The sequence below is a fragment of the Berghia stephanieae genome, chromosome 3 (genome assembly GCF_034508935.2).
Source record: "Berghia stephanieae isolate SIO BIC M18660-M18661 chromosome 3, UCSD_Bste_1.3, whole genome shotgun sequence".
Lineage (NCBI taxonomy): Eukaryota > Metazoa > Mollusca > Gastropoda > Nudibranchia > Aeolidiidae > Berghia > Berghia stephanieae.
In genome coordinates, this window is record NC_088362.1 from 26,699,781 (window position 1) to 26,723,344 (window position 23,564).

Consider the following 23,564-nt stretch of genomic DNA (forward strand, 5'->3'; position numbering starts at 1 on the left):
TGTTTCATGGACAGTAGAACCCGCATAAAATCATTATATCGTCTTTTTGGCCCCAAATTTTCTGATCTTTATCCAAGTGTGTTCCATTGATAATGGATAAAGTCAATCGAGCTTTTCTGGTCCCGACAGAGGTAACTTTATCGGGAGTCCACTGTTTACAGGGCAGGTCCCAATAGCTCAGTTGGTAGAGCACTCGCTTCACACGCAAAGGGACCAAGATCGATTCTGGATGCAGTCGAGATTTTTTCTAACCCCCCCGTCCACCCAGCAGTGAATGGGTAGCTGTGTCTGTTAGATTTTGCGGAATGTACTTTGCGATAGACGAGCATCCTATCCAAAGGATAGCAAGCAATTGCTATTGTCCATTTCACATTATAGAAACCGGGATAAACTCTGGCTCCATGGGCCCAATGGCTCTGAAAGACGACTACTACTACTACTGTATAACGTGCCCAATAAATCTTTAAATGATAAAGGTTAAAAAAGTTTAAAATGGCTTACAAGTAACTTTTGGAAAATCTTTATATAATTATGGGGGATAACCCACTTGTCCTTTTAATTGACGATTTCATCTCGTTATCATTGATTTGGAAGGCTTGAATGTTGAAATGGACGTGTTATTGTTGATGATATATTTTGTTACTGTAAATAAATAAATATACATTACCTTTTGTAAATATTGCTGGTGTTGTTTACTTATGAATAAGTTGATAAATTTGGAATAAGCAGTAGTTGGGCACTAATAGTAAATTCTCTTACTTTGTCGAAATTAAAAAACCTGGTAGCTTACCCTTGAAGTTACATGTTTGCAATCAAAGCATTCGATATAATTGTAATATCACAATATTGTGACCTGGTTTAATGGGGATAGAAGAGTGTGGACTGATTTAGATCCTGTTGATCCATAGGCTAATTCCACTCATCATACTGGGATGCGAAGTGGCCGAGTGGTTAAGGCATTGCACTGTGACCCAGAAGGTTCGAGCCCTACTTCAGGCACTTTCGTTTTTTCCTTGGGCAATATTATTAACCCCCAATTTGCTTACTTTGACAAAATGGGTGATTCCTGTTGACATCAGACATCTTGATTGGTGCGTTATCTAGTTATCTATATTCCTTCATGGAATTCCTAGGCAACAGTATCTAATGATGCCTTTACCAACAGCAGCTCCACAAAGGGTTGTTTGTGTTTAAGGTTTTTACGGTGCTGGAGACACATTTAGGTCTTATCAGCAACAGTAAAAAGGAGAAAAATGGGATAGTCGAAAAGTTTTAGAATTACAATTAAATCATCAAAGAAAAAGTAGGACACAGAGGAATTGTTCAAAGAGGGAACAGATGTAGATTCCAAGAGCACACTATCACTGTACAGTGGAACCTCCCGATAACGACATTCCACGGGACCGAGTTTTTATATCGTTATCCGGAGGTGTTGTTATTTAGAGGTTTCCAAGATGGCGGACAAAGTGGGCGTGGCAAGGCCCAATGGGACCAGCTTTTATTAACATTGACAAAACAAATAAAACATTGTAGTGTATTCCTCTTGGAGGGTTCTTGTGCGTGTGTCTGGATGAGACTTTTAGGTGATCTGAACTGAGTACGCTGATAGTGTGCTCCTGGAATCTACATCTGTTCCCTATTTAAACCATTCCCCTTAGTCTTACTTTTTCTTATGTCATTTCAATTGTAAATCTAGAATGTTTTTTACTATCCAATTTTCTTCCTTTGTACTGGCGCTGATATGACATAGATGTGTCACAAGCGCTGTAAGACCCTTTAAAACAAACAAAAACAGGTAATTCGGACGCTGCGAGTTAGATAAAATTCCTCCTCCTCCTCCTACTACTACTACTACTACTATTACTATTACTACTACTACTACTACTTACTTACTTGCTTACACTGACATTTATACCTTGGTTTTTATTACTGCATATCAGCCAAGATTCGTAAAAAAAAAGCTGCGTTCTCATTGGTTCAAGCAGGAATCGTTTTTATAAACTTGGAGTACTCATACTCGGTATTTCTAGTATCAGATATCTACGAAAACTGCCGAAAATCGCCAAAATGATGTCGTTATTCAGAGGTTTTATAAAAAAGTGCGTCGTTATTTGGAGGTTTTTTTTACTGATCTTAAATAGAAAAAAAATCGGGACCACGGGTCAATGTCGTTATCAGGAGGTTGTCGCTATTCGGAGGTGTCGTAATCGGGAGGTTCCACTGTGCTTAGTTTGAGATCACCTAAAAGTCTCGTCCAGAAACCAGCACTGGATCCAAATAAAAGGAACACACTCAAATGTCTACAAGATGTGTTCTAAACAAAGAAATGTAACTATCAGTATCAGTACATAACAGAGATGATTTACAATTACAAGGGAAAAAAAAATATGACTTTCCAAAACTAACACTTTTACATTTAGCTATTTCCTTCTCAGCAAAGGAATCCAGTAACGGCCAGGGCAAAACCAATTAGGCTTATCCCATTCCAAGACAGAAAGCAGATATAGGGGGATAGAAGACAGCACGTGACATCCTGTCTACCATGGGAAGTCAAAAGACTCCCCCCCCCAGCCAGTGAATAAAGTCCAACAAAAATTAAGATAGTTTGACATGAGTAGATTTAATATTCATTACTAAAATTTAAAACAAAACATAATAATAATAATATCCTAGTGGTCAAAACCCAATATGGATCAAAACGGAGAAACGTAAATAAAAACAATTTGATACCGATATGTTGATATGCACGAGCAACAAAGCAAGCAACTTGGACTCAAATCTTACAGCATTCACAATGGTCATACATTACAAGTCCTCATTGACAAAACATGCAAATCAAAATAACCACCAAAAAAAAAAAATAATAAAAACAAAAACAAAACGAGACAAATAAAACAAAAAAATGAAGCAAAAAAATATAATTTGATTTACACATGATAAGTACGGATTCAATATAACAATAACATGCATCTCTGATAAAACAATTTTGTTTTAAAATAAAAGGGATAGGGTAGAGAATGATATAAACTTACAAGATAGTTATGTGTATAAACACAATCTCAAGGCATTTTCATCATACACAGTAGAAGTAGAAACAAGATCTCTAAGTGCTTTTAGTCAGTTAAGTCAATATTAGAAAGCTGAAATCAATATTTGCCTATAATAGACATTCAAAAGAGTCGTACGGTTCAACCATCTTACAGAATATTATGTCAAAGAGCTGGAAAACCTCCATTTTCTCATCTACTGGCAAGTCATTTTCTCTCGTTGTTGCTAGAGAGAGGTTTGATTTTGCTTTGAGTGAGTGAGTGGTTCTCGTGATACACCTAATCTGCTTGAAGTTGTGGACTGTAAAATGTAATAAACAAAAATGAATAATAGTAAATAGCAACTACCAAAAAAAAAAAAAAAAGAACAAAATACCAAACACAGAACAATTTTGGCTCAAAACCCTTCTTCAGCCAACTACAAAAACAGTAACAATATAAATACATTACTTAAAAAACACAAAGATGGATCCTTGGAAAAGGCCCTCTACTCACAGGTGCTCAGGTGTAAAATGAGTACCTGGCCGTTAACAACGTCTCTGTCAGAAAAATATAGTAATACCATCTAGCATGTTAAGTGTTGCTGTTGACTAGAGAGCCCTTGTAAAGAGCTTTGAGCATGTGGATAAAAGCTCAAGTTTTTTGGTTTTTTTCTAGAAGGCCGAGAAATATTTATTTGCCGTCTAGTTGGTCTTTAAGTTATGTATTTATATTTTTGTTTGCTGAAGAAGGGTTTCGAGTCCGAAATATTTCATGTTTGGATTTTTGTTCCTTTTTTTTATGAAGCTGTTGTAATAATTTTTGTTTATGAGTGGTTTTCCAGCATTGCATTGTGATCCGGAAGGTCTCCGGGTTCGAGCCCTGCTTCAAACACCTTCGTTTTTTTCAAGATTATTAACCCCCAATTTGCTCACTTGGACAACATGGGTGATCTCTGTTGACATCAGACATCTTGTTTATTGAATTATCTATATTCCTTAGTGGAAAAAATGCCTAGGTGAAGACATGATGTCGAGGCAGAAGGGCATTCCCTGATCCCCCCCCCCCCAGCACTTGTGACACTTAATGGATCAGCCAGAACAGAAAATATCTTATACTTAAAGCTTGGCCTCGTGTAGAAGTAGAAGGCCTCATGAAACAAGAAGACAGGGAGACTAGTTAAATTGAAACCATAAGATTCCAAAAGCAATCCGTCTGTTTGTTTTAAAGGGTTTTACGGCACAAGGAACACATTAAGGTCATATAAAAAGGAAGAAAATGGGAAAGTAAAAAGTTCTAGAATTACGATTAAAGCATCTAAGAAAAGGTAAGACAAAGGGGAATTGGTTCAAATAGGAATCAGATGTAGATTCCAAGAGCACACTATCAAAGTACTTAGTTTCAGATCACCTAAAAGTCTCATTCAGACACAAGCTCTGGTCCCCACTAAGAGGAATACGCTCAAATGTTTACAAATCGTATATAATATGTATACAAGACTTAATACAGTGCATAACAGAGAGATGATTTACAAGGAAAAATATATCAACTCCCAAAACCAACTATACATTTGACTGTTTCCCTCTCAGCCAGGGTATCCGGCCAGGACAACACCAAGTAATCTCATTCCAATAGGCTTCAACAGTCGTGACGTCACTTCCCTCGTAATGACGCATAGTAACTTCGTAACTGATTATAAACTATTGGAACAATGACAGACGCCCTTATGAAATACTTCTCCGACGAGCATAAAAGTGTATCAGAGGAGAAAAACATTATAAATCTGATCATGTTTTGACTTTTATACATTCTGATCACATGATGTGTGAAAAATTTCTAGCCAGCACGAAGAATAAAAAGTACCGATTTTCTTTGTTTAGAACCAAGCTGCTCGTTGCTGGGTGGACACGACATCAGACTATTGAATTCTATTGAGCATATGACCAAAGAGTGTTTTTGTAACATTCAAGGCAAAAAGACACTGACAATAAGTTATCTTAACGATATAATATTACTTATATCAGTTGCTCCTACTTATATAATGACAACCGATATTTAAAAAAGGAAAAAAAATTAAAACTTTTACATTGGAAACCTCCAAAAGTGAAAACTCTTAAAGTCAATGTTGGTCAAAAATTATATGGTTTTTGTTTTTTATCAGCGTGTTCCATTGATAATGGATAAAGTCAACCAATGTTTCTGTTCCAGAAGTGTTTTGATTATCAGGATTCCACTGTACCTAAGGTCAGCATTTCCAAGTATCCACAGATTGAGAGCTATGTTAACAGGATTCCACTGTACCTAAGGACAACTTCTCCAAGTATCCACAGATTGAGAGCTATTTAGATTGTACTTTTTTCTTTAACTTTTGTACTTTTTTCTTTAACTTTAACACTTTTAGAAATTTATTCTGCGATTATTTTAAGGCAAGTCTCAGGTTCTGGATAAATTTCCAAGATTTAATTTAAATTGATGGAAACTTTTTTTTTTTCATACTTCTTTTTGCTTGTTTTCAGAATAACACGATATCCTTATCTTTTCGAGTCAAACATAACAAAAACAACCATTTGTAAAAACCTCAGACATAGATGGGGATCCTAAGTCAATAGAGCACTAACTTCAAAAGCAAAAGGACCAGTTTTAATCCCAGATGCCCTAGAGATTGTTTTTTTTTTTTTTTTTTTGGAACCCTCTGTCCATCCAGTAACAATTAGGTAGCTAGGTCTATTAGATCTGACAGAAAGTACTTTGAGATTTACATCCTATAACAAGGGTGGCAAGCAATTGTTAATGTCAGTATAATGCTACAGAAACAAGGATAAACTCCTGCTCCAAGGGCCGTATGGCTATGAGGGTATTTTTTTTCTTTTCTTTAAAACTTGAATGTGGTTTGGGCTAGCTAGCTTCATTCATATTGCATCAAGGCATCCCTATCATTCATCCTACTGGAAAATGGTAAGGGCTGCCTGAAGCCTGTGATCATGAAAGTACTAACGAAAGAGTGAAAAATGGACAGGCTTCGTATGGGAACAATACTGTCAATGGACGGTTCAAGTACAAATCATCCATCAAAATAACTTGTATCACGATACAAGTTATTTTGCATTTTATTTCATTTATTTTCCACGTTAATTTGTGTGTTGTTGTGCTGACAAAGGGTTTGTAACCGAAACGTCTATTATCACTATTGTTCCCTCTCCATTTTCACTCTTTTGCGAGTATTTTCACATTCATTCTACCTAACTTGTAAGTACTTAATTACATCTGAGTCAAGATAAAAAAACTGCAAGAACATTTTACATATCAAAATAAAATGCCTCAGATTCAGATTGTTGGATTTCATCAAGAAAAGAGTTCCACAAAGACATTGTAGAAATAATTACGATATCCACTAAGATGACATGCAATCGCAATGCAAGCCAAAAAAAAAATGATAAAAAAATCTTTTAAAATAAAAAATTCAGATAACGGCGAAGAATGGAAATTCTGCTTTGTCCGGCTGGAGAAGATCGATGAGAAAACAAATTGTTCCTGCCCAACCCTCGTACAAACTGAAGGGACCGTCTGGAGTGCGAGCTCCTTGTCTGAATTCTGGGGTGAACATGAACTCCGCAAATTTGTGTGCTCTGTAGAGATACTTCTTGTCCTGGGTTAGCCGGTATAGAAGAAGGAACACGTACCTGACAATGGAAAAAAAAAGCAATGAGTCAAAATTATTTTGGGATGATTTTTTTTTCTTGTACGATATTTTTCATTCTGCTTTATTTCCTTTGCACTGTTTTATCCACACCATTTCTGATTGTTATCTTACCTCCAAGTCTGTTTTGGACGATCCCGTTTCCTCTTGTCTTGTGGGTTCCATTCGAGAGCCTGCTTGGTTATAATACAGGGCTCTTTCCACAGGGTATGGCCAAGGAAACCCCAACTGAAAATCATGGCAGTGCAAAGTGTGGATGAGACAACACGATTGTCCTTGACCCCAATACCCATGGTCTCTAGGGTGCCATGACAAAGGCTTCGTTTATGGCTTGAAAGTTGAAGGATAAAGCTAAACTAAAAAACCAATCAAAATTAATTAAATTTTTTGCTACATTTCCAAATATAGAAAGGTTAACTATTCCATTTGTAAACGGGATTAACCGTGTCCTCATTATTGGATGGGCGCTCCACTAACCGAGTAATGCTCATACTGATAAATGGACCCGAGTTCTACTCAAGTTAAAGGCGGCATGGACAGTACTCAGTCCCACAATACCTTTCTCTCACGTGAACTCTTTCTGTTTTTATGAAAATCAATAGCAAATTTTGTTGGTTTTTTTTTTTCGCTTGCAAAATTTGGGAATTTGGTTGTAAAATTGTGGATTTTATTTTGCAAAAAAACTGCCATGCCAGAACATACCCGCTGCCAGCCACTCCATGACAGATACCAGGTCCTTTCCTCAATAAGCCCTTCTGCCATGCCAACTCTCCACATTTTTTACAAGCTTCTAGATAAGCGGGTGTCTTCCATAGCTGGTAGGCCCTGGCAAATAGGTAGACCACACCTAGAGATGGAGAGAAACTTGTAAATGTATCAAAGCTGATAAAGGTATGTACCAAAGCTGATAAAGGTATGTACCAAATCCGATAGAGGTATGTACCAAAGCTGATACAGAAATATCGGAATTGGAATTGGAATGTAATCTAGAAAAAATTGGGATCCATAACAACATTACAACTCTAGAGTGATACCGCTTTAAAAAAGAACAAAATACTAAACACAGAACGTTTCTTTACTCACATTCTCTAACCAAACTCAGGTGTAAAAGAGTACCTGGCCGTTAAACAGCGTTGTCTCTGTCCGAAAAAATTGTAATATCACCAAACAGGTGTCATGTCTCGTTCTATATGTTACATGTTGCTATTGGTCAGGGGTCCCTTGTAAAGTGCTTTGAGATCATTAGGTGGATATTGCGTTATATAAAAGCTCATGTATTTTTTGTTTTTTTAAAAAAAAAGATGAAGAGAAAAGATGAAAAGTTGTCCTACCAGGTCCCCCGTGACACCAATGGACCAGTTCGTCATGTTCGGCTCGAGGCCTGTTCAACTCGGGCAGAGAAGGGACGAAATTCCCATCAGGCTGCTGAATGGAGAGGAGCCAATCGACTGCTGATTTGACCAGGCTGGTGTTGGATTCTGTAGATGTGTAGAAGCTGGGACAGCACAGGATGGTTTGTAGGATGGAAGACACACCGTGGGCAGCCCCTAGGAATAAGAGAAAAGTTAAGTTAAAGATAATGTCTTTTTTTTTTTTTTTTTAAATGGCTAAACATTATGTAACAAAACAGCTATTAGATCTTTGATGACATTAACAGTCTGTAGTGTTTCATTCATCCTGTCTTTTTGATAAAGAGGAAACCTGAAACGTCCATTTTATCTGTTTTCGTATATTAAATTGAAGCTTACATTCAATTTCACATTGTTATCTATTTCTTCGAGCTTCGAGTAGCAACATTTACATGACACTAATACAGAGCTGCTAACCCAAAATGTCAGTAAAATAAATAATAAACAAATAAAATAAATAAATTCCCTTTAATCATCCCCAAGGGGAAATTTGACTTTAGGGTCTATTCCAAGGCAAGACTGGAATAACCCAGGTGTCAGTCACAGTGCAGCGCCGCAAAGTGAGCTAGGGCGAGGTGACTTGCTCAAGGCCACACAACGAGGTGTGTAGTTGAACTCAGTACCTTTTGGGTATGAAACAAAGACCGTACCGTTGAGCCATGCTGTCCAGGATAACAGTTTTCAAAAATCAAGATTTTTCCACCAAAGTCAAAAGAATAATAATCAATCTTCATTCTAATCTGGTTCATTAAAACTATTATTTAAAAAAAAAAGTTATTATACAGCACAATATCCATTCAAAGTCTCAAAGCGCTTTACAAAGGGTCCCAGGCCAACAGCAACACTTAATTTGAGACATGATGCCTGTTAGACGATATTACATCTTTTTTGTACAGAACAAGGCTGTTAACAGCCTGGCACTCATTTTACACCTGAGTAAGGAGAAAGAATTTGAGTGAAAAGCCTTTTCCAAGGACTCAACTATGTGCTGAGTGAGGCTCGAACCCATTAGACCACATAGCCGCACATAAAGAATTAAAAACAAGTCTTAATACTGGAATCTAATAGAAATATGCCATGCCCAACACTTAAAAGCAATATACTAGTCTTATTACACGTGTAAATATAATCAAATCAACAAGAAAACAAAAATCAAGACAAAACGAGATTCTGGAATTCCTGACAAGATTTACCTGATTCAAGACTCGTAGACCAAAAAAAAAAAAAAAAAAAAAAGCAAAAGAAGAAGAAACAAAACAATACCAAAAAATGGGGAAAATTCCTGGAAAAAATAAACTGGAATTGGTAGCTCTACTAACAACTTAGGCTACAAGAAAGATAATATAAATAGTACCATTGTACATACCGAGGTATTCAGTGTCGTAGTAGGCATACATGAGGGGTGCTGCACTCTTGTGTCTCCTGCTGTACTCCTGTCCCGATTCCACCATTGCTTCACAGATAGAGTTTACCACTTCGTCACTCAATATCTGGCAACAAAAAAAAAAAAGAGGAAACTATAAGACAAGTTTGATCTTTTGTCTCATTGATTTTGAAGTCTATGCAGGCAACACAAGAAAAGTAAGAGATTGTTTTTAAAATGATCAGAAAGCCATTTTCAACATAAATAACAAAGTTAGAGATCAGTCCATGCGAATAAAGAAATTAGAAACGTTATTCAGAGAGGAATCAAATTATACAGCTACTGGAAAAAAAAAATCTTAAGTTTTTGATCCAAAATATGAATTCTTCTTGTTCTTCTGTCGGTAAGTTTGTTATTTTACCTTCCCATTGACAGGGCACATCGGCAAAATCACAAAACCAGACCTGACTAGTACTACGAAACTTTAGTAGAAATACAAATTTTTGGCTCCAGCTACCTCCTGTTAGCCTAAATAAACTCAGGAGACACCAGCAAAACATCATCATCTTTCAACTAAGAACACAACACATACTGCTCAACAGCCATTTAAGCAAAATTACAAAAGACACGTCCTCTTCCTGCCCCTTATGTCAACAACCCAATGAAACAGTAACACACCACTTGCTTGAATGTCAACCTCTTGAAGACCCGAGATGCACATTCCTCCCACCAAATCCAAACGTCAGTAACACACTGTATAGTCACCTGGAACAACTACAAAATATTTCGAACTTTGATGTCATGACCGAAGGGCTAGAGGTCATGTTGTCGCTGGATCGGGTAAGTAAGTAAGGCTTCAGCTACAGGACTGCTATCGCCTCTTTGACAATAAATCTTGTTCATCCTTAGAAACCTATATTCAGGATTTTGGGGTATTTTTGAATCATGCTGAGGGCAAATTATTTATTTCTAAAGCTATTTAAAGTGACTTTTTCTCCCCCCCCCCCCCCCTCCCCCCCTTAGAAACCACGAAATGTTTTGAAATTTCATGTAGGGCAACTCTGCAAATTACATGAATAAAAATCATTCTATCTGAAAATCTTACCTTTGTTTTAAGATTTTTCTCGAGAGTTTGCATCCCACAGAGATAACCAGCTCTGCCAACAAATAACTCATCACAGCCGCAGCGCAAGAAGTCCCTCACTGTACAATGTGTGGCAATAGACTGGAATTTCTTGACGTTTTCTTTGACCATTGACTCTTTGTTTAAGGCTTTCCCCACCATGGCCGCCGTGGCGTAAATTCCAGAAGGGCCGAGGATGAAGGAAACTTGTTCCGGTCCTATCGCAGTCCGCTCTGCAAATCGAATATCCCTATTGATAATGTCTAAAGCTGTTTTTAGTAAAGAGTCTCGATATTGGTTGAGGTGTTCATACTCTGATATGTAGTAAAGCATGTACGCTACGCCTGTACTTCCAACATACAGTCCACCATCGGAGGATATCTGGTATTGGGAGGCGTGTACAACCTGTTGTACAATGGCCATAATCTGGTTGTGCCATTCTTCTCTCGGCCGCTCAAATGGGATGTTTGGATTGTAGTCTGGGAACCTGTTCTGGAAGTATCTATGGTAAGACATCCTGGAAAGAATCATGAAAAAAAATTAAATAAATAGAGGATAAAAGGTTATAAACAAAAAAGAATATAACAACTTCAAAAAAGAACAAAATACCAAACATGGAACGCTTCGGACTCAAAACAGGGAAACCCTGTCGTCAAACTGGAATTTAGTAATGTTTTTATGTCTTTATTACTTTTTGTTGTTGGCTGAAGAAGAGTTTTGAACCCGAAATGTTCTGTGTTTGGTATTTTGTTCTTTTTTTGAAGCTGTTATATTCATTTTTGTTTATTATTTTTTACAGTCCACAGCTTCTAGCAGATTAGTATCACTTTGACTTAGGATAAAAAGGTGAAACGTTACTTTTCTGTTGGGATTTTGAAAATATAATTCTGAGTTAAACAGTAAACAGACAATATTAGAAGAATACCATATATTGAATTTATAATATAGCAAATGAAAAAAACTAAATAAAAAAATAAACAACAACAAAAAAAAAAAATATATATATATATATATAATAAGGTTCGATCAAATGGTAAATGATCAAACCTACATTTAAAATTTGATAACAAAAACCTTTGCTATGTCTGTAGTTCATGACTGTATGCTGTACTCTTAATATTTTCTGAACTCAGTAACTTTAAAAAAATAAATTTGATTCTCAGAATGAAAACTTTTCATTCATTGGTTTATTATCCATAGCTTGGTTGTTAGAACCCGCTTCATAAGCAAAGTAATGACAATGATAGTGGGTGGAGTCAAGATATCTTTCTGAAAAAGAAACAATAAATTAATCAATTGAGCTTTTATATAGCGCAATATCCACTAAATGTGCTCAAAGCGCTTTACAAGGGATCTGTGGCCAACAGCAACATTACAATTTTTTCGGACAGAGACAACGCTGTTAACGGCCAGGTACTCATTTTACACCTGACTACGGTGAGAGAATGTGAGTAAAGAGCCTTCTCCAAGGACAACTATGCACTGAGCGAGGCTTGAACCCAGGACCTTCCGATCCGAAAGTGAGTGTCATACCACTAGACCATATAGCCGCACAAATAATCCAAAAAATTGAATTGAAGAAAGGAAACATGAAAGAAAATGACTGGATTGCCTTGTACCAGATTTATTTCACAGATTAGTCAAGCACTGACACAACTTCAAGACAATTCTCACCCGACATGAACCAAATAAAACTGGTTGTCTCAAGAGTAAAATAAGCAGATTCCTTAGATATAAAAATGAGATCGATCCCGGGTGCAGTCAAGATTTTTTCCTGATCCCCCTGTGTACCCAGTAGTGAATGGGTAGTTGGGTCTATTAGATCTGGTGGAAAGTACTTTGCGATAGATTAGCATCCTTTCCAAAGGATAGCAAGCACTTGCTATTGTCTGTTTCACGCTATAGAAACTGGGATAAACTCCGGCTCAATGGGCCAAAGCCATTAAGGGACTAAGCTCTTAATTAAGGGACTACTACTACTTAGTCTTAGTTGTAAAATGAAAACAATAAAATGGCGGTCAGTGAGATTACTTACTTGGAGATCACGAGACACAAACAATTGAATTACAGAGCAATCCGCATGGCATAAAGTCAACAATCTTTACTTTAAAGTCAACATCTGCTTAAAGTCAACACCTCTTGTTGGCCCCAAATTTTCTCTTTTTCATCTTAGTCTAAGTGTGTTCCATTGATAATGGATAAAGTCAACCTTGTTTAAAGTTAACATCTCTTGTTGGTCCCAAATTTTCAGTTTTTTTTTTTTTTATCTAAGTGCATTCCATTGATAGCCCTCTAGGCTAAAGTCAACCAATCTTTCGGGAGACCTTCCATAAGCTACTACATCCCAAGTATTCTTGTTCTAGTAGGGGATTTGGGAGGGGGGAAACTTTTTTTTTAAGTCTCCCCCCCCCCCCTCCCAAACCCCCTACACTAGAACTTCTAGTTGGGAGTTTGGGAGGGGGGAGACTTAAAAAAAAATAGTTTCCCCCCTCCCAAACCCTCTACTACTAGAACAAGAATACGTGGGATGTAGTAGCTTATGGCTTATGGAAGGTCTCCCAATATTTCTGGTCCAGTGGCGTTGACTTTATCATGATTTCACTGATGAGATGAAGCAGTCATCATCACGATGTGGATTTGTATTGTAACTTATTTACACATGAAGTTGAAGTCCGATGACAAAAAAATAAATAAATATCAATATCTAAATTTTAACAAACACATTATGCTCTCACTATTGGAAAGAAAATAATCTAATGCCAGCGCAAAATTTTGTCCATTCTATTAAATTGTCAAAATAAGCCCATTTTGTTTGGGGACCGAACGTATCTCGCGGTTACCAGTTCAAAAGACCTGCTAAAATTGCAAACAAAACGTACGAGTATGACACAAAATATCTCCGCCTCCGCAGAACGACTTGCTCTCGATTCAGATATGTTCCTTTTTAAGCACTATGCAAGGTTCCGTGATCACAAACAGAGAGATTTTGGTGGAAGTCCTGAAAATAAAAAAAAAATTGTTGTTGGCTTTGGCTAATGTTTGGCGTTTTGACTGATTTTCGATTTTGACCAACTCGGGTAACTCAACTTGTTTCTGTCATTTTATGAGAATAAAACATTGCAACAGCCAAGATTTCATCCAAACAACAATTAGAGATTGCTGCATTTTTCAAGCAGTTGGCATTTGTGATGTATTTTAATTATAAAGTCTCTCAAACCTGATAATTTTGCAGGGGTGTCCCAGGTCCCAGTCTCGTTTGTGACAAGAATAAGAATCAAAACATTAACGATGTAAGGATTCTTTGAACATAACAAATAACTGGAACCATGACACTCCGGAAGTGAGTAATACCATACAACAAGATTGCCAAGTTGATTATTTTAATCCAAACTGCCTATATTTGGATTATTTTTGAAGTCGTTGGATCGTCATTTTAGGTTTGGATTTTTTGATTATTTTTGGTTTATTTTTCCTGGAAGAACTTTTCAAAATTACATATCAGAGTTCATGCAATAATAATAACACATTTTGTATAACAAGATTTATTGCCATTTTTCTTGTGATGACATTCCTCTAGCCTTGAGGGTAAGCTAGAGAAAGTGCGGCTATGTGGTCTTGTGGCATCATGACATTCGCTTTCGGTTAGGAAGGTCCTGGGTTTGAGCCTCGCTCGGCGCATAATTGAGTCCAAGTAAAAGGTTCTTTACTCGCATTCTCTCACAATACTCAGGTGTTAAATTAGTACCTGGCCGATAACAGTGTTGTCTGTCTGAGAAAAAAAAGTAATTTTGTCTAACGTATGCCATGTCACGTCTTCCATGTTAAGAGTTGCTGTTGGCCAGGGACCCCTTGTAAAGCGCTTTATCACCTTTAGTATTTTTTTAAAGACATTTTTTTTCGGAAATTTGAAATCTGGATTAAATGTTGTAATGGTTTGGATTATTTATAAAATGTTATCTGGCAACCCTGTCGTACACAAAACAAAACAAACATGGCTTCTTCCGTAAGTTTCTTTCAACTTCACTGCCATATTATTAATCATCAAATTTTCCTCTCACTATACTTTTAGAAATAAAAGCCTTGTTCACATTTGCCTATATTACAAGCTTGTTCAGAAACTGAAACATCATTCTTTTACTCCAGAGATTTTTCACATCATATTCTGTGTGAATGATGAAATGTAAATGAGGAAAAATGAGTGCGACGAGCTCTATTCGGAATTAAGATTCTAATTGTGACATTATTATAACGACTCTGATGATGCCACATAGCGTATTTCGATAATTTGACTTCTGCTTAAAAGTTTTGAATACCGCTGACTATCACCCATGCTCTCGGGAAGAAGAATTTAAATATCTATTAACATCAAAAATCTCAACTCAAGTCCATTCCAGCCAGGTTTGACTGCCTCTATTCTCACACGGGGTGAGAATAGCGAAATGGTAGCTCTCTCACTCAGGGTGAGAATAGACCAATCGACGACTTTTAGCTATTCTCACCCTGTGTATGTTCAGCGAAGTAGTCCTATCACTCAGATTGTGATTGATGATTGAGGAGAACGGTGATTCTAATTCTATTTTTCTAATTTGAAATAATATCATCACAGCAGATAGACCAAATGGATCACATCACAAATGTCTTATTTAAAAAATATTACAGTGAAAAGTCTTTCATTTCATAATTGATCTGGTGAGAATCTGGTATTGTCTTGGTATATTAGTATTAGTATATATATTATTTATTAAAGTCACTATCTCACTATCTATTTCCATTACTCAAATACTCTATTATGTCTTAATAGACAGAGATTTACTAAATCATATCTCTGTCTACTGACTTAGACTACAACACCTACTATAAGAATCAAGAGTTGTGAGAGTTTTCATTTTCATTCTATTCTCATATGCAAAGCGCTTTAAGCATGTATAGTAGATAGTTAGCTGGTGACAATACCAAATTCAAGTCAGTTGAAAAATGTCTCATCTCATGTGTACTTAAGATCATTTTTTTCATTGTGATGATATGTTGAAAAATGACATTAACCTCACATTCTTTTAAAGGCTTCACCTTGTCATGTAGTTTGACCATCGTTTGAAAACCAGTGAATAAAAATACATTTTGTTTCACACCATTTGAACATTAAAATAAAATAAGACTTGTTGGAAATAGGTTCTGTGGATACAAATTGGGCCATCCTCTTTTAATTCTGTTGATTAAAATTTTTTTTCCATAGACTGAATCCAAAGCGGGAACTTCATCAGGAAAATCCTCATCAATGAAGGACAGATTGGCCAAGCTAAGGGAACTTGATATGCGAATGGTGAGCTGTAATATCGGTTTCATCATTGATAGACATATTAGATTTGATAATGATATTTTACGCTAGAATAAAATCAAAGGGGATTTGCTCTTTACATAATGATAATAATAATAATGATAATAAATTGTATGTATATATAGCACTTTACCCCATCACAGACTCTAACTTTAAGAGCTTCGCATTGATATAAAACTAAACATATTATGGTAAGACCAGTGTTGATTGAAAAGTGATACGAATTCAATTTAACAAAAAAATATGATTATTAAATTATAGTATTGCAACTTACAACGTAAAAAGATATATATATATATATATATATATATATATATATATATATATATATATATATATATATATATATATATATATATATATATAAAATATAAAATAATAATAATAAAAATAGTAATAATAATAATGATAATAATAATAATAAAATAGCAGTAGTAGTAGTAGTCGTAATAAATAAATTAATTGTTTTGTTTTGTTTTTTTGTCACTATCCTATCCTTATAAAACATCGCTTGACTTTCCTCTACCACCGCTTCAAACATAAGTCTTTGTCTCTAATAGATTCCTTTTATAGCAAGAAAATACCTGAATTTTTGTACATGTATAACCAATATATATACACTTAATGTGCGCAAAGTGCGTAACAAGAGGTTCTAACCAACATGTCTTTACATGTATGACGAAATATGACACCTGTAAGGCTCTGTTACAATCTTTTTCGACAAAGACAACGCTGTTAACTCATGAGGGACGAGGGAATGTGAGTAAGATCTTTTTCCAAGGGCTGAACTTGGCACCACCAAGAGTGGGATTCGAATCATGGCATAGAAGATAGGGAACAAACAAAATGATAATGATGGAAATTACAACAACAAAGACGATCACTACAGACAACAACAATGACAAGCTTTATATATATATATATATATATATATATATATATATATATATATATATATATATATATATATATAATATATATATATATAATATATATATATATAATATATTACATATAAAACAGGTCAAGTATAATTATGATTATTTAACTTCTACAACATTGTTTCAAGTGTTAGCTCTCATCAGGAAGTGGAAGTGAAAGTAGATTGTTGGCTTTTTCGTATTTTTCTAGATTCGTATTTATGGAAGTTCGTAATTACATAAAAGGTGTTTGTTTCTATGTCTGCATGAGGATGTTAGTTTGTTTCTTCTGTTGAGTGTTGCCATGTACGGTTTTGTGATGATGAAGAATTTTTCTTCTATGCAGAGGTTGCAAATCTTTATTATATATATAATACCTTTAGATATGAAAAGATCGACAGTGTTTGTTATTTTATTCCCTTCTAGAAGCTGGGTTGTGACATGAGTGAATTCGGTTTTTTTTCTTGTAAAACCAAGAACCATCAACCACCAGTGAACAACGCAAGATACAAGATATTGTTCGATCGTATCTTCATTGTGTCACAAATGACCATTTTATTGCCCTTGTAGTTAATGATTGATTTTTGATTAAGTAGACATAAATACAAGGAGGAGGTGACCTCATGAGGAAGGAGTATGTGTGTGCGTGGGTATGTGTGTGGGGGGGGGGGGGATTTCGTCGTTGATTCACTTGCATTCATTTTTTGGCAAGGTGGTGTGAGGTAAGACAAGAAGAAAGAGGAGGGAGTGGAAGATGAAGAGTAAGATAAGAAAAAGAAGAAGAAGAAGAGGAAGAGGAGGAGGGGAGGACGAGTAGAAGGAGGAAAAAGAAGAAGAGGAGGAGGAGGATAGATGAATGGTGAGGAGGAAGAAGGAGAGGTGGCAACGGGGAAGAGGTGGGAAGTCGAAGAAAAAAAGGAGGATGAGAAGGAAAAAAAGAAAAAGAGAGAGAGAGAGAGAGAGAGAGAGAGAGAGAGAGAGAGAGAGAGAGAGAGAGAGAGAGAGAGAGAGAGAGAGAAGGAGGGGGGTGAGATGACGTTTACTCTTACACCAATATTTACGTAATATTAGTGTATTTGTTCGAAACAAGAACATCTAAAAATATACCAATTAAATATATAAATGAATAAATAAACAGATGTTTAATAGCTAAAAGAATATGTATGATGATAATGATGATAATAATAGTAATAATGATAATAATATAGCTAACGCTTGAAACAATGTTGTAGAAGTTAAATAATCATAATTATACTTGACATGTTTTATATATATATATATATATATATATATATATATATATATATATATATATATATATATATATGGTTGTCTTAAACATACACAAATCAATCAGCTGTATTGATGAATCAACTTCAGTTGCTCATAATTTGTGTTCTTTACCTATAGATTATTTATTTTGCCCCAGAAGAGCTTTGCGTGCCATTACTGTAAAGTTGTAAGATTGTATGGGTTGTGATAGATAAAAATCATTATCTGTGTGATGATTATTTCATTCACATTAAGATCCTTATATGATTTGCCTTGTTTGTGTTTCTTTTTAAAAACATTTAAAGTAGTCTGGTTTTTATTTTTATTAACATTTTTTTTTTCTGAACTGGTCATTTATTTATTAAATATTTTTGTTAGACCCGTTCGGACATGGTTACATTGTTCTCTATTGATTTCTTTCTTTAAAAAAAAAAGTAAAAACAACATAATAATAATAATAATAATTATTATTATTATTATTATTATTATTATTATTGTTATTGTTGTTGTTGTTGTTAATTACATCTTCATCAGTGAAAGTATCATCATTAGCAATTATTCAATAATGCCATTATGTGATTCATGAATATAACAAAATCAATGTTTTGTGACATTTTTAAAGTGCTTTAACTGGTCACATTAAAAAAAAAATTTATTAAAATTCTAAACATGATTTCGTTTTTATTTATTTTTCAGAATGAGGCAAGAAAATTAAATCATGCTGAAGTTGTAGCAGAAGATGAGAGAAAGAAACGGCCAGCCAACTTTGAGGCCAAACGGAAAAGAGTGGAATGGGAGTATTCACAGGAAGAGAAGAAAAAGGTCAGGGTTCAATTTTGTGTATACATTTCTAACACTTATTTAAAAAAAATATTCCTCATTTTCCCCTGTATGTATCATTAATCTATTTTGTCATATGGTCACGTCTTGAATCCTGACTTCACCACCCCAAAAGATTTTCCGGAAAATTGAATTTTCCAGATTTCTGAATCATAGACAGTTGATGTAGCAGTAGTAGTAGTAGTGGTAGTAATAGTAGTAGTAGTAGTAGTAGTAGTAGTAGTAGTATTAGTAGTAGTAGTAGTATTTGTTGTAGTAGTAGTAGTAGTAGCGTATGGCTACACCTCCGAATTCATTTCGTCAACCCAGCTTTGAAAGTCTTTCTCCGCCCTAAGGACTGTTTCATAGCCACCTTCAAGTTTAGTTACTGGGCAATGGAGGACGATGTGATCGCTAGTCTCTGGAGCTGCCTGACATTTCCGGCAGGCATCACTGTTTGGAAGGATCATCACATTGCCGTTGTACAGGAGCTTGCGTGCTGCCATGACCCTGAAGGTGATACCAGCCTAGATCCAATCCTGCTAGAACAGCTGAAGATGAGTAGCCAGACCAAGAATGATCCAAACCGGCGTCCAAACAAGGTTCTTCCTTCTCCTGGACCCACACCTCCAACTCAATGACAGACAGTTGATCATAATCAGTGTTTGATCTGGTGTGTCTTTATGGCCTTTTGGTGTGACACTTGCCTTCAGACGGGTAGGCTGTCCCTGAATGAGTCCCACTTTGGGTGGTGTAAAATTGAGTATTTAGAAAAAGCTGTCAGAAAGAGTAACATTGATGTCTCTGTTGAAAACAATTGTGATAACACCTTAAAGTATCAAATCTCGTCCTACATGTTAAGTGTTGGTGTTGGCTTAGGTCTAAAGTGTTTTGAGGGCATTTAGTGGATATTCAACTTATAAACACTAATTTTTAAATTATTTTTTAAAAATTTCATTCTGTTTTTATGTGTGTTTTAAAAAATTTTTAACAATTTTTTATTATAGATAAATGTAAAAGAAAATACAAATGAAATGACAATTTTTTTCTACCTCTAAGGAATGTGTTGCCAAAGGAGAGGACTTTGACAGGGTGAAACTTCTGGATGTTGGAGCTGATGAGGCAGAGAAATGGGAGAGGAAGAAAAAGAAGAAAAACCCAGATACTGGTTTCTCAGGTATGGATTTGTTGGCATGGTCATGCTAAAGATTTGAACAAGTGTGTATGAAAGGTGCCAGACAAAGCAAGAACGAAATACTCAAGTAAAAAACCCTCCCAAGAAATCAGCCTACCTGGATGTAATGGTAGCACGTCTGACCAGTAATCAGAAGGTCTGGGGTTCAATCCCCAGTCGAGGTCAACTGATTTTTTGGGATGTTTTTTTTTTAAATTTTATTTTTTTGTCTGACACCTTTCATGATTCATACACACTTGTTCAGATCTTTATCTTATTATACCAGTGCCTGCTCCCTGGTGTCTTAATTTGGCATCGTTTTGTTGTGTTATTTTGTAATTGTATATCACTTTAGTTGGTAGTTTTATGCTTAAAGCCCTCCTGTTAATTATTGCATTGTTCTTGGCTCTATTTGGGGGGGGGGGGGGGGGAGGTATTTATGTCTTTGAACTGATAGGTCCCGGATTCGAGTCCTGCTATTGGTTGTTGAAATTTGAGTCCTTGTAAAAGGCCTTTGACCCACCATCTCATATCATTCCTTCCTAGCTGTAAATTGAGTAGCTAGTTCGTAGCAGAGTTATTATCTCTCTTGAAAGAGAAAACATTATTATAGTGCCCTACAAAGCTTAACAGCTGTCATGTTTCATACTACATGTTAGTGATGCTGTTGGTTTACAACCCCTTGGAAAGTGCTTTGAGCACATTTAGTGGATATTGCACTATATATTTAAAAACTCACCTTCGTTTTGTTTTTTACAAATTTTCAAAAATATCATATGGATAATTGTCTTGTTAATTATCCATGAGGGATAAGATTTGTAAATAGCGTTATGTTTTATAGCAACTGTGTCATTTAACTTGAATAATGATGTATCAAGAATTATGAGTTGATAGCCTGAAAGGGGGTCCTGATAGCTCAGTTGATAGAGCACTCACTTCACAATCAAAGGGACTGAGATCAATCTCAGGTGCAGTCCAGATTTTTTTATGACCCCTCTGTCCACCCAGCAGTTATTGGGTAGCTGGATCTGTTAGATCTGGTGGAAAGTACTTTGCGATAGACGAGCATCCTATCCAAAGGGTAGCAAGTATTTGTTACTGTCTGTTTCACGCTATAGAAACTGAGATAAACTCTGGCTCCGTGGGCCTCATGGCTCTGAAGGAAGCCTGAAAAATTATCAATGATCAGAAGTTTTATAGCTTGATTTTTGTGTCTTCTATTTGTAAATGTCTGCCGCCATGTCTGCGGTTGCATTGTAATTTAAATAGATCCATTGTTTACAACGTCATGTGAATGCAGAAGCTTTTCTATTGAAAGACAGAGTTAATGATTTCATTGGGTTTTTTTTTTTCTCTTCTCCATCCACCAGATTACGAGCAAGCAACGTACAGACAATATCAACGGCTCACCAAACAGATTAGGACAGACACAGATCAATACAACAGGGAGAAGGAAAAATTGTGAGTGAATTTTTTCTTCTTTTCCCCTTGAAAACTACAAATTTTTGAAATTTCAAGTTGGCAGCTCTATGGTCGTGTAAATCTGATCCTGACTGTGAAAGGCCAATGAAACGGTTGATTAAACTTGGAAATCTCCAGTAAAGAAACCTTGAATGAATGTTTTAGTCCATAACGTCAAATGCTATGAATTAAGTGGCTGTGCCAGTGGCAAATTATGCTTTCTGTGTGCTTTTCTGTTCGTTAAAAAATACAAGTGAAAAGTAGAGGTTGATCTTGAATTTAAATCTTGGTTTGTCAGTTAGTTTTTTAGTGCTTTAGATCAGACTACACGCATATTCACTACTATATTGTCGCCAGCTATAATACAAGGTTGCCAATTTTCTGTATATTTATGGAATTCAGTATTTTATAAACCTTCAGTATATTTTCCAATCACCTGCTAAACGGAAAATTTTTTTTTTTTTTAAATCAGTACATAATGTCTTTTTACTGTAATTCAGTGCTTAGAAAGGGATTGATCTAAGTGTTTGCATAAAATTTCAGTAAATTTTTGCCTCCTGAATTGGCAACCCTGATATTAGGACACCATTTAATTCTAGCACTGTGGCTTGTTTTTATTTTTTTTTTTAATTAAGTTTTTAAAACATATTTCTTCTCTTCCATATTTAAAAAAAAACCATTTAGTGTGATAAGTTAAAAAAGGATCAATTTATCTGATTAAGATTTTGATATGTTGTTGTATTTTTTTTTTCCATTTCCAGAGGTGACGATTTTTACGCATCTTCCAATACCCTGGGCCTTCATCAACGCAAAGACTCTGAAGAGGCAGTGGACAGAATGGTGGAAGATTTGGAGAAACAGTGAGTTGTTTTGGGTTTATTCTAATTTAACTCTCTGGGTGGGGAACAGTTGAATGTATAGTTATAGTTTTGGGAGATGATATTTTTTTCCTTGTAAATCTTCTCTCTGTTATGTAGGCTACTGTTATTTTTCTATTTTAACATATGATTTGTAAACATTTGAGTGTATTCCTCTTAGTGGGATCTACATCTGTTTCCTTTTTGTATCATTCCCCTTTGTTTACTTTTTCCTCAAGTCCTTTTAATTGTACATCTAGAATGTTTTTACTATCCAATTTTCATCCTTTTTAACTACTTTAAATAACGATTAAAGTGCTCTGGGGAGCATTTTCTTTCAGAAAATGCAAAAAACATCATCTTCCGACTGATTATGTCATGCACTGACATGTTTAATTTCTTAATTAACCCCTTGAAATTTAGAGGTTTTTATTCTTTGTCTCAAACGTTTTTTTCATGTCCTTTTTATTCCACATTTTGGATAGACTAGGCCAGAGGTGAAGAGTGTTTCCTTTTTACTTTTACATGAATATTCATACTTTTTTTTTCTGTCTGACCTCGTCCACAGGATTGACAAGCGGTCCAAGTACAGCCGTCGTAGAACGTTTGATGAGGAGGCTGACATTGACTACATCAACGAGAGGAACATGAAATTCAACAAGAAACTGGAGAGATTCTACGGCCAATACACAACTGAGATCAAACACAATCTGGAGAGAGGAACAGCTGTTTGAAGAAGTCAGAACATTGTCATGTAACATATTTTGTATATACTTGGATTTATTATTAAAAATGATGTTTAAAATGTTACATACAAGTTGTGAAGATTTTTTATTTTTTTAACTTTTCTTTGTATTCCATCAACTGGGTGGGGTTCCTGACCTCCCATAGTGGGCAGGGAGATGTGTACTGTGCCTTCTATCCCCCATTATCTATTTTCCAACTTGCTTTCTGTCTTTGTCTTGGAATGAGATTACTTGGTTTTGTCCTGGCCCTGCCAATGCCCTGGCTTAGAGGGAAACAGTTAAATGTATAGTTAGTTTTGGGAGATATTTTTTTTCCTTGTAAATCATCTCCCTGTTATGCACCGTATTATGTTTTCTTTATA

The 23,564-nt window shown here is 35.6% G+C and overlaps 3 protein-coding genes across 4 annotated transcripts in view; 2 read left to right on the forward strand and 1 right to left on the reverse strand.

The window, feature by feature from the left end:
* LOC144967445 (TIP41-like protein) overlaps window positions 1–671 on the forward strand; it is a 12,176-nt gene extending 11,505 nt beyond the window's left edge. Inside the window, exon 7 of the mRNA XM_078904717.1 lies at window positions 1–671. This exon is cut by the window's left edge and continues 2,449 nt beyond it. The gene's annotated coding sequence lies outside the window, so the exon portion shown is untranslated.
* A 5,017-nt stretch (window positions 672–5,688) lies between these two features.
* On the reverse strand, window positions 5,689–13,964 carry LOC144967446 (lanC-like protein 3). Of its 2 annotated transcripts, XM_078904719.1 has the most exons (7): window positions 13,836–13,960; window positions 13,498–13,616; window positions 10,601–11,135; window positions 9,499–9,622; window positions 8,055–8,270; window positions 7,426–7,570; window positions 5,689–6,706 (listed from the first exon to the last, which is right to left on the reverse strand). In XM_078904719.1, exons 3-7 carry the CDS (start codon window positions 11,132–11,134, stop codon window positions 6,487–6,489), a joined length of 1,239 nt encoding a protein of 412 aa, XP_078760845.1. In that variant the 5' UTR covers window position 11,135; window positions 13,498–13,616; window positions 13,836–13,960; the 3' UTR covers window positions 5,689–6,486. The 2 variants fall into 2 exon arrangements, with proteins under 2 accessions (XP_078760845.1, XP_078760844.1); XM_078904718.1 differs by lacking the exon at window positions 13,498–13,616 and having other exon boundaries at window positions 13,836–13,964.
* Window positions 13,965–14,581: 617 nt separating this feature from the next.
* Window positions 14,582–23,266, forward strand: LOC144967448 (pre-mRNA-splicing factor SYF2-like). Its single transcript, XM_078904720.1, has 7 exons — window positions 14,582–14,621; window positions 15,852–15,938; window positions 18,842–18,967; window positions 20,024–20,141; window positions 21,509–21,599; window positions 22,361–22,459; window positions 23,025–23,266. The coding sequence occupies exons 1-7, from the start codon at window positions 14,610–14,612 to the stop codon at window positions 23,188–23,190; spliced, it is 699 nt and encodes a 232-aa protein (XP_078760846.1). The 5' UTR covers window positions 14,582–14,609; the 3' UTR covers window positions 23,191–23,266.
* The last annotated feature ends 298 nt before the right edge of the window (window positions 23,267–23,564 follow it).